This window comes from Typopeltis vanoorti, chromosome 10 (genome assembly GCF_054136105.1).
Source record: "Typopeltis vanoorti isolate ZY-2024b chromosome 10, IOZ_Tvanoo_1.0, whole genome shotgun sequence".
NCBI lineage: Eukaryota > Metazoa > Arthropoda > Arachnida > Uropygi > Thelyphonidae > Typopeltis > Typopeltis vanoorti.
The window spans coordinates 25,816,894-25,829,266 of NC_143558.1; the positions used below are offsets into that span (position 1 = coordinate 25,816,894).

General features: G+C 34.3%; 1 protein-coding gene across 2 annotated transcripts in view; it reads left to right on the forward strand.

The window, feature by feature from the left end:
- Positions 1–12,373, forward strand: part of LOC150102248 (uncharacterized) — a 113,051-nt gene that overhangs the window by 90,685 nt on the left and 9,993 nt on the right. For both annotated transcript variants that reach the window (XM_090399272.1, XM_090399273.1), the window contains 2 exons: positions 9,875–9,970; positions 12,114–12,169. In XM_090399272.1, the coding sequence (XP_090255398.1) occupies positions 9,875–9,970; positions 12,114–12,169 (152 nt within the window). The remainder of the gene's footprint in view (positions 1–9,874; positions 9,971–12,113; positions 12,170–12,373) is intronic.

Sequence of the window (12,373 nt, forward strand, 5' to 3'; positions counted from 1 at the left end):
TGCAAATCAATCTTATTGTTTACCATTTTAACTCATATAGGCATGTGAGTTCACATTAATTGATCTTATATTAAAAATAAATAAATAAAAAAAGAAAGATACATAGAAGTAAGAAAATGCTTCTGGACAGTCATAAAATGGTGCATTTTGTGAGTGATATTCTTGTACATCGTGCCATTTATTATCAAAATAATTGTACTCGTAATTCGGTTTTGCCTATTTTTGTCACTTTGAATGGTCCAATTGAAACTGAACTTGAAATGACTCAGCATCATTATGTGACACCTCCAGGGAGTCCAAAGACTCATCGAGGGAGGGTATCTACTCTACAGCTCTGTCTCCACCACTTATTCAATCCACCAACTACAACGAATCGCAACTACACCAATGCCATCTACTGCCCACCACCACTTTCACAGACAATCACAAACATCAATGCCCACAGCAGGATTCGAACCTGCAGCCTTTTGGCTGGAGAGCAGATATGCTAAGCACTCGGCCAACCAAGCCATCAAAAATATATTATTATTATTATTATTATTATGTGATCCATTCCAGGGAGTCCAAGGAACTCATCGAGGAGGGCACCTACTCTACAACTCTGTCTCCACCACTCAATCCACCAACTACAATGAACCGCAACTACCATCTACACCAGTGGTGTTCAACCTTTTTTACTACGCGAGCTACTTTTCTGTAATAACGTTCCCCCAATGTGATCTATAACGTTGGGGGAACGTTATAGATCACGTTCCCCCAACCTGATATCTGATTACACACAAATAAACAACTAAAAAAAAAATACACAACTAGAAACTTTATTTGTGTATTTAAAAATTTATTTATCACTTTTAATTATTTTAATACAACAAAAAAATATATATATATATTTATATATATTGGAATAAAATACTTATTTTTCTATTTTGGAAAACCAAAGTTAGAAAAAACAATGATTGATTACAAACTCACAAGTTACAGGAAATGCTAGTTGATTAAAAAAAAAAAAAAAGTTAATGTGAAATTTGGCATTGTTTGGACCTCGCAATATTTTAATAGTCAAGTTGATATGAAGAAGTGGCCAATCGCAGACAATCATCCAAATGATCATTTGTAATTTGGTTTCATAATTTATTTTTTATGACAGTCATATTTGAAAAAGCGGATTCTGACAAGTATGTCAATCCAAAACACGACAGAATTTTTCCTGCAATATCAGTTAATATTGGGAATTTTTCATGTATTTTTCAGCTTGGTTTATATCAAACAGCCCACTAATTTTATTTGAAATTTCTGTATTGTTCAAGTTTTCTCGAAATGGATTATTTATAAAAGATACAATCATTTCAGTTTTATTAAAATCTTTAAATCTTAAATTTATTTCTTATTCAACTAATTCTATTTCACGAATAAATTCTTTTAAATCATAGTGAAGCATTTCTTGATTTTGTTCAAAACATTTTAATAAATATGGGAGATGTCTAAATTTGCGGCCATTTATATTTTTCTTTAATAAAAGTAAGTATTGTTGGAAAGTTTTTATTGAACTTAACATGTCAATTAAATTTTTATCTCTACCTTGTAACTCTAAATTTAAATTGCTTAATTTTGTACAGAAATCTACTAAAAATGATAAGTGTAACAATCATGTTTTATCACTCAATTTGTGGATAAATATCTCCTTTTTCATCGAGAAAAATTTTTATATCGTTAATTAATACAAGAAATCTTTCTAAAAATTGACTTCTGCTGAGCCAGCGAACACTGTTGTACAACAGAAGTTCCCTATCATCATCTGCCTGTAATTTAAATAACCGCCATTGCAGGGCTTTTCCTCGAAGAGAATTTACAATTTTAAATGTAATATCCAAAATATCTTTTGTGTTTAATCTTTTACTACACAGTACTTGTTGGTGAATAATACTGTGGTAAAATCTGGATATTTGTCATCGTTTTTACATAACATGTAAAAACGTTTTTACTGATTTATTATCTATCATTGCAGGAGCACCATCAGTAGTAATAGACAAGTTTAAAAAGCGGAAGTTTGTGTTGTTTCACAAATTCATCAAATGCCGAAAAAATGTCTTCTCCCCTAGTCGTTCCCAATAATGGTATAATTTTCAAAAGTTCTTCTTTACTTGAATAATCTTGAAATACCATGCGAATAAATACCATTAACTGAGCAATATCAGTGAAGTCGTTTGATTCATCAAATTGTAATGAAAATGCAACACACTGGTGAATGTCTGACATTAACCTGGCCTGGAAACTTTTCTCTGGCAATTGGGACTCTTCCTTTCAGCAATTTGAAACCTTGTCTGGGCCTAGAAGTAGTCTCTCTCTAGCAAGATCTCGAACCGAGAAGCTCCTTTCTGGAAGCGGGAAACTCCTCTCTCAAGCAACATGGATCCGGGCAGTCTCTCTGATGGTAACTCTGGACCGGGCGGCCTCCTCTCTGACAGCAATTCTGGAACCGGGACCCCTTCTGTTTGCTTCAGTCCCTTTTTATTAGGCCTCCTCTGAGACCTTGAATGAAGTTTGGCAACCCCCGAAGAATCGGTATGAGTCTTTCATCTTAAGTTTCAAGTTCGACACGCCTTTTGTTCTCCTCCACTTTCTTTTGATTGTAAGTTGCCGGCCATTGGAAAGTTGTTTGAACTCTTTCTGACTGACTTCGAGGATGTTTGCCCTTGCTCCTGTGTCGTGACGTTCTATTTTCATGTAATGTTCTAAATCCGCCATCTTGGTTCAAGTCACTCTTATCAATATAACACTTAATCGCAAATTGATCACCGATCCAAAAAATAGAGAAATTTGTAATTATACTGCGCCACCCTATTTTTAGATTAGTCTATATAATATAGTAGGATCAATTCTTAATTAAGTTAGCAGTCTTCTCATTAGGCCGAATTATTTACTATTCTACTTGGGGTTCCCGCAAGATTCGAATATTTATGAACGGTGCAATAAAAAGGAATTCAGGCAAACACAATATTTAGATTAACAAAATAAAACATTTAATATATGATATATATAACAAATACAAGAATTCTGCTTTAAAATGAAACAATACAATTAACTTAATACATCTTGCTAAGTCACTCATGCCAATTCAATGTTCTAAACTTTCACATACAATTCACAGCTTCAAAATCACAAGCTTTCTTAACTCAAATTAGTAAAACGAAACTTCTTATTTAAACAGTCTCCACATATCCACCAGCTGTACTTAATATTTAAATTTTACAGGAAACACTAATCAAGGTAGACAATATTCCAAGCAATCTTATTTCGGACCTTGAACTTCGAAGATATGTTAATGGTAGAATAAACAAACAAATATGACTACTCTTACCAGATGCAATCTTCAATACATCAATTAATTGTGAGCACACTTATGAATTAACTTATTTACGTTAGCGGAACACATTAATAAAAATTCTCCAATGATTTAACTGAACTATTAATTGCGCTTCACTACTCAAAAAAAAAAACACATCAATAAGGCACTGATATCTTTCCTTGTTTACTTTTCTCAAACCAGTTAATTCAATATAATTCTTCTCAGGGCAACATAGAATTAAGACGTAATCCTAGACTAACTGGAACTAATCAGAATTTTGCATTGAATGTCCAGTTCTTTATTTATCCGGTTACGGCATTAATCTTCCTTTACAACACAGCTGACTTCACTTGCAGCTAAGTATATGATTCACTATGTTTTGGCTCACTTCTAAACACTATTCTCATGAATTTCTGCCCTAGAGAACTTATAATTTTCTTCCACTTCCTTTGCTTGTATCCTACCTTCCTTCCCGCTCCGCAAAAACTTCCTCTCTTCTCTCTAATTAATAATCTTCTCTCATTTCTTTTCCCTTTCAGTCCGAAGGTCATGCTGTATTCGACTCGTGCTTGTTTATTTCATGCGTCTCCATGACAACGCATGAAAGTAAACATTTCGCTAATGTAACACAACGCTCTACTCTTACATAAGTGATTACATAACGTTAAATTTTCACAAATAAGAATAAACAGAATATTTGAGCTACTTAATCAGCGCTCTTTCATTACGTATACAATTATTTATAATACACTTTTCGTTACTTTACATATATACAGGGTGTTCGGGATAAATTTGACATATTTATAATTAATTATATTTTTCCGTAAGTTACATGTATTAACACACACTTCTCTTCATTTAAAAGTTTGGACCCTTCTTCATTCATATACAAGATGTCAGAAAGGATGGATAGCTGGAACCCACCTGAATCATGGAAGAGAATAACTTGTATCATGATGATTCGTGCCCGCCATCAAAATAAGGATATTACGACTGCTGCCCAATGCTCCCTGAATACAGTAAAAACAATCAGGCATGAACTAGAGACTTGCAATGGTGACTACGAGGATGTAGCAAGAAGAAAGATCCCTAGCAGACGATCTGATTGCGTTCGTACAGCAGAATTCCTCGCAAATCTGCAGGAACAGGTGTTGAAGAACCCTGGCATTGGAATTCGGGCTTTGTTCGTGGAGTTGCTAACTGTAGTCAAGCCCTGGATAACAAGGGTAGCCAATGGTAGGCCGTATGTATGGCAGCAGGATTCGGCCCCTTGCCACACCTCTGGGAAAAGTCAAAAATGGTTGTCTGAAAATTTCTACGACTTCACCAGTCCAAATGTTTGGCCTCCAAACTCCCCAGACCTTAACCCCATGGATTATTTTGTATGGGGCGCAGTTGAAAAAGACACCAATCGCACTTCCAGTAATACAAAAGCCCAGTTAATGGATAAAATTAAAACAGTTTTTGCGGCCCTTCCCAGGGAGACTGTAGCATCAGCTTGTTCGAGGTTCCGAAGCAGAATTGAAGCTGTGATCGATGCTAATGGTGGTTATTTTGAGTAAATCTTGTTGATAGTATTGTAATTAACTCTGCCTGTAATGTTTTTTTGTCAATTCATTAAATTTAATAGATACAAAGAAGATTTTCTTTTTCCTTACGAAACTGTCAAATTTATCCCGAACACCCTGTATTTAGTTATCATAAATTCTGCACATATTATTGCTTAACAAATTAATAGTAGGTTAAGTTTAGAATAAATATTTAAATAGTAATCCTTAATTAAGGAACAATAAATAATCTTTATACAAATTATGATTAATACATAATATGCAATGTTAAATGTGAATGAAAAAAAAATAAATTACACAACATAGTTTCATTCACAATTTAACACCTGCAAGCCTTTCTCATACATACAAGTTTCAATAACAATCTTTCTAATTCTGCCATGTAAAGCTTCGCAGACAAAAAGATTGCCTTTGTTTTTAACACCCTAACATATTCTTATTAAAGCAGTATATACAGTTAGCTTCAAAAGAGTTATTCACAAAAACATCTAATAGAAACTATACCGAGACAAACAAAGTTTATTTTTTTACAATATTCACGTTGGACTTAATCTAAGTAAAAAATCAATGTAATATGCTTTGGAATATTTAATATTTAAGCTACAATCAAGTTTTTACACTTTGCTTATAATTGTATTCACTCGGCATGCTGTTTGACTTCCACTGATCCAAATTAATTCATTTACCTGGACTTATAAGAAAATTACTGAATTGACAATTTTAATGAAAAATAAATAAACAATAGCAACACACTTAAAGCGAATTAAAAATAATACAAAATAATGATAAATAAAATATTATGTTTTCAGTTTTAATTAAATTTGTAAGCAAGCAGGAACACACAAGAGATTGACCAAAAATTGCTTCGCGATCGACGGGTTGAATATCCCTGATCTACACCAACAGCATCTACCACCCATCATCACCACTAGTATTTCCAGACAATCGCAAACATCCATGCCCACAGCGTGATTCGAACCCGCAGCCTTTTGGTTGGAGAGCAGATATGCTAACCGCTTGGCCAACCAGGCCGGCAAGTTTTATATTTTAATGGAGATTCTAAATTCCAGATTTCCTTAAATTTCACTTCAGCTGTTGATGAATCAGTATCAGTTTGACTAATTTCATTAGTAAAAAAGTCATCATCATCATCATCATCATCAAATTCCTGCCATGTACCCTCAAGGGGTGTACAGGATATGACAGTACTACATGAAAAAATTACATCATTACTAACTTCCTATCTACAATTTTCCTCCAAATCAGTCTGTTACTTGTCAAGACTCCAACATTATCAGATCTTATATTTCTATCGTCTAAGGCACTTTGTACCGTATCAATCCACCTATATCTTGGTCTTCCTCTGGGTCGTTTTCCTGCCAACCTGGCAGAGAACACTTGTTTTGCTAATCTTTCCTCTCCCATTCTATTTAAGTGACCATACCATCTGAGATTAGCTCTGCTAACGCATTCCTGGATGCTGACAATGTCAAGTTCTTTCCTAATATCCTCATTTTTAATATGATATTGCCATTGATGCCATCTGTTCACGCCTCTAATCTTTCTCAGGACTCTCATATCTGCGGTCTCTAGTCTTTGGTCAAGTGTTTTACTTCTGACCCAGCTCTCAGATCCATAAGTTAAAATTGGTTTGAACACAGTCTTGTATACAGCTAATTTAGTGTTCCGACTAATTTCTTTCTTATTCCATATGAATTTATTCAACTGACTTCCCACGATACCAGCTTTGCTGATTCTGTTGTCTATTTCTATATTTAGTTTACCATCTTCAGTAAAAATTGTGCCTAAGTAGCTGAAATGTTTTACTTGTTCCACAGGTTCTCCATTCACAACACAGTTGACATTTTCAATGATTCTGCCTATTTTCATTGTCTTTGTCTTTTTATTGCTGACCTTCATACCATATCTATTACAACAGCTATTCAATTTAGTCAGAGAATCTTGCAGACTTGTAGCAGATTTATTTACAAGTATAACATCATCCGCATAAAGCAAAGAGCTGACATTAACATCTCCAATTTTGATATCAGGTTTAATACCACATTCCTTCATAATGTGATCCATATAGATAATGAATAACAGAGGGGATAATGTACATCCTTGTCTCACACCAGATTTAACATTAAACCATCTTCCTGTACTTCCTTCAATTCTAACTGCTGACTCACAACTCAAATAAAGACTAAGTATTGCTTGATATAATGCCCCATTGACACCATATAACTGCAGCGTATTGAATAGCTTCTCTCTTGGCACCTTGTCATATGCCTTTTCCAAATCGACAAAACTTAAATACAGATCTTTGTTATATTCCCATGCTTTCTCGACTATTTGTCGTAAAGTGAAGATCTGATCCTGACAGCCTCTATTTGGCCTGAATCCAGCTTGTTCTTCACCAAGCTTTTCTTCCACAATTCTTCTCAACCGTTTCTCAAGTATACTTGCATAGATCTTGCCAGGAACACTCAGTAGGGAAATACCTCTGTAATTCTCACATTCAGTTTTATTTCCCTTTTTATATATGGGTACTATGAGAGCTCTACTCCAATCATCGGGAATTCGTCCCTCTGTCCGGGCTTTCTGAACTATGCAGTGCAGCCACTGTAAGACTTTTATACCACCATACTTCAGCATTTCTGGTCGAATATCATCTACTCCTGCTGCCTTTCCACATTTCAAGCCTTTGATGGCTTTTTCTACTTCAAGTATGGATATGTATTCCTGACTGCATGCCTGGTCAGTCTTTTTTATTACTGTGCTGTCATCACTGCTGGTTTCATTTAGCAGTTTTTCAAAGTAATTACTCCATACTTCAAGGATATCTTTTTCTCCTGTTTTCATTTCACCTTTATTATCTCTAATTCCTTTTACAGCACTCTTTCCTCCATTCCTAAGCTTCTTCAACAACCTCCAGAATATTTTGCCACCTTCTTGATATTTATTTTCTATATTCTTGCCAAAGTCCTCCCATGACTTTTGTTTAGCTAGTTTTACACACTGTTTAGCTTTCTTACATTTGTCTCTGTATTCTGTAAGAGTAAAAGCTGACTTATTTGCCAGGAACTTTTGATATGCTTTCTTCTTTTCCTTCACTGACTCTTTAACTTCCTGTGTCCACCAGGGAGTTCTGATTTTTTTATCTTTGCACACAACCTCACCACATGCCTCTCTGGCAGAATCAATCAATGTTTCCTTCAGAGTTTGCCACTGAATCTCCAAGGTTTGATTCCTGTTCTCAAACTCTTTCATTTTCTTTTCAATAATATTTCTGTATTTTAGTCTACAGTTTACATCTGAGAGCTGCTCAACTTTTATTCGTTTTAAAACTTTCTTACATGTTATTCTTTTCAATATGAAATTCAATTTTATCCTGCTCAAGACTAAATAGTGATCACTCCCAATTTCAAATCCTCTGTACACTCTGGTGTCCTGCACCAGGGAGAAAACATCACTATCAACAATAACATAGTCAATGAGACTTTTCTTATTCCTAGCCTCTTCTCTCCATGTGAATTTGTGCACATTTTTATGTTGGAACATGGTGTTAGTAATAACCAGTCCATGTCCTGAGCAGAAATCCAACAGATATTTGCCATTATTATTAGCTTTGCTCTTTTCTCCAAATTTTCCCAAAATATTTTTGTATGTCTCACAATCATTTCCTACTCTGCTATTTAGATCCCCTACAAGGACCAACTTTTCCTTTTTCATTGTGTCAGTTGCTTTTTCTAAAGCCTCAAAAAATTCCTCCACTTCTACCTTAGTAGAACCTTCTGTGGGACCATAGGCACAAATAAGTCTCATTGTCCAGTTCCCCATTCTCATATTTGCCCACATTACTCTACTTGAGACTGACTGCCATTCAAGAAGGTTAGCCTCGTATTTTGTGTTGAATACTATGGCTACTCCTTCTTTTCCTTGATTTTTATTGCCTGAATATAACATTTTGTATTTATTGCTCAGAAAGATCTCACCAGTTTTGGTCTTTTTTGTTTCAGTCACCCCTATTATGTCGATCTGGTACTTATCTAATTCCTCAGCTAGCTCCATTTCTTTGCCATTCAGGCTTCTTACGTTGATAGTACCGATCTTTAACTCTGGTGATGTTGAGTTGGGGTTTGTTTTCAGATTTGTTCCAGTAGCTGACTTTTTGCTGTTCGCCCTGGTTCCCTGGCGAAAACAACGGGGGCCTTGTTTAACCGGGCGACGCCCCAGCCGGCATGAAATTTTGTCATGTTGTACCATCATTTTTTATTTTGGTTTAACCAATAAGAATACAATTTGCTCGGCTAAATCCCAAATTGCCAGCCCATCCTCGTTTGTTCAGTATCAAAGTAGATACCCAACAGGGTGCACCACGAGAAGGTGAGGATTGGACATTAGGTCAGAAGCCCTGGTCGGTTCTCCGCATTCCTTTAAAGGCTATGTGGAGGTCTCCTCTCAGTTATACAGCTTTGACCCTAGTAAAAAAGTATCCCATTAAAACTAAAACTGAACCATTAGACATAATAGTACATCTGAAGACCAAAGTTGATTAAATTCCTTCCAGTCAGGCAATAGCTATTTCTATATATTTAGAATATACAAAATATTGCTATATAGTTTGTACATTATCTTACTGACAAAGCTGTTGTTAGTAGACAACAAAACAAAAAGTATAATTATCCTTACTGTAAATCTGCATGTATATCCTGTTATTGTAGTTTATGCTACCTGTTGTTCTTGTAGTTTGGTTTCGTTACTTGCCGTGTATGTCACTAATCGCCATTGATACATTTTTCATTTATCACTCGTCAAAAAATGATCATCAAACTCATCAGAAAATATTCATAGAAAATTAGCATTTTTTTTCTTGTGATTGGAGGTAGTGGAATTTTGAACGTGATTAGAATAAATTCTCTTCACCTACAAGAATAATTTTTATTTGCTTATTTTTCAGAACTCATGAAGAATCAAGCGTGAACAATAAATTGCCTTCTGCTGAAGTAAAAAATTCCCCTGTGCATCCAGCACCTACTGGTATTTTCCAGAAAAGGTTTGTATTTTTTTTTTCTTTATTGCATTAGAAATATAAATGATGAAATGTTTTTTTGATCTTATTTGAATAGCATTTTTGAGATGATTTACTTTCTATCATACGTATGCAAGTTGTGTTGAGAAAGAGAGAAAGCCACTCTCAAAATCTAGAATATTTATTGTTATAATATTATAATCGTTACTATAGGCTTGAATTTTTTTTCCCCAACCACTTCAGGCCTATAGTAAGTAGGGCAGTGGTCTCACTGTGCATAGAAATTCATTTGCCTAAAGTCATTCAGAAATATCCATGTCCACAGCAGGATTTGTACCCACAGCTAGTTGGCTGGAGAGCAGATATTATCCATGTGGCCAGCCAAGCTGGGAACTGCATGAATCATTCTCTTTACTTTTACTAGTGAAGTAAATGAAGTAGGAATGTAAGCTTCCACAAAATGCATGTTTGTTCATCATCTTTCATTTAGGTATTATACCCAGTTATGCTGTAGTTCTCTAACTCTTGTTGAAATTTTCCCATAAATTAAGTTACCAAAAACAAAATCAATCTCAAATGTCATTTCTGAGCATGGAAATATACCAATCCTCACAACTGACTTGAAGTCTAGAACAGTATTTAATATTCTTTTAGACAAATGAAAGTAAAATAATTCATATTTTGAGATTAATTTTCAAAAATACCATGCTTAAAATCTGGAATATTTATTGTTATAATCAATATTCCAGATTTTGAGAGTGGCATTTTTGAAAATTAATGCCTCCATTGTGTATTAAAATAAAGATGTTCAAAGTCTACTTTATTTTCATACACCCTTTCTCAACATAATCTTTCTTTCTTTCAATACATTTTACATTTTCTCCTCTTCATAACAAATTATTCCAAAAGCCATTATAATTTTTAAAACTCTTTACCTGTAGATAAAGATGTTCTACAACTTCAGAATCTTTAATAACTGTTGAAGTGAATGCACTAGACTCACATCATCTTGTTACAAAACCAACTGCTGTTCCTTGACATGGACATGATTAATTTGTTGTTTCGGCTGTCTCATGGTCTTCAACATAGCTGAGAATTTATTTTCATCCCCTTTTTTCCAAGTAGTCCTGATGAATGACACATTGCATGTCACACAGGACATTTAGCTTGCACATACTGGCAGAATGTTGGGTTTTTGAACTTTCTTAACTCTTGGTAAATATGACAATATAAAATATTGTCACCCTCTTTGTAGATGGAGTCTCTTGATGCAGTTAATATCATGCATTGTAACACAGGCTCTAATTTAATTGTAATTCTGTTTTAACTATTTTCCTTTGTGCATTGGTTATGGTTACAAAACATGGCTAAAAATTTTGCTGATATTTCATAATAAATGTTTTCAAATGTAAGTTGTTATTCCATATTTTAATTTTTACATTAAGTCTTCCCTTTAATAATGCTGAAGCAATTGGCGACAACTTCTAGTCTTCTCTGTGTCATTTCACTAGTTCACTGGTACAGCTACCAACATGTACACTCTTTTATAACCCAGTTCTGTTAAGTTTGGCTGCTTCATGCTAATCCAATATTCACTTTCATCATTAATGATTTATTTTTTATTTGCTGATTTTCTCTGTCTTAACTGTTCAGCTGTCATCAATTTTTGGTAGTGATCTTTGTGATCACTCATTAATGTTAACTTTGCCAGCAGTATTCCTGGTTCTTTACCAAACAATGTATAATACTTGTGAACAGTTGCTTCACCACAAAAAACTTGTAGTCATGTATTTTAGTAGTACTCGCATTTTCATGTGTCAGAATTCAGTTACCATTGCTGATTACATGTTCAGCAAACTAAAAGCCTTGTCTGTTATGTACATGATGGCATAAGAAATACAACTTTGATCATATACCACTGTACTAAACTTTAGTGGAGGGATGAAGTAACAAAACAGGACTAGTCATGTTTCAAAATCACTCACACTCCAAGTACCATGTGTGTGTATAGACTTGGAACACTGTTCTTAAAAATGTCTAAAATGAATATTTTCCTGCTGTGTAGTTCCATTATATAATTTTGCTGAGACAAAGAGAAAGAAAGAGGTAAATATGTAATATTTCTTTGTTGTATTTGTTTAAACACTTGTTCTTTCTGTCTTTCTAGTTTATCTGTTCCATCAAGGCCTACACCACATGGACTTTCAAAAGCAACACGAAAAGGTAAGGTTAAATATTTGACCTTGAATTTCTAATTATTAATATATCTTCCTACTAGAAAAATTAAAGAAAACTCTTGATTTGGACTATTACATTCTGTTTCCTATGGTAGTGTCATGCTAAGAGTTGCATTTTGTAACAGAATTAATGATATTCTTAAAATCTACTAATTCACTGCTGAATGAATAAAAAATGAAGTTGAAATGA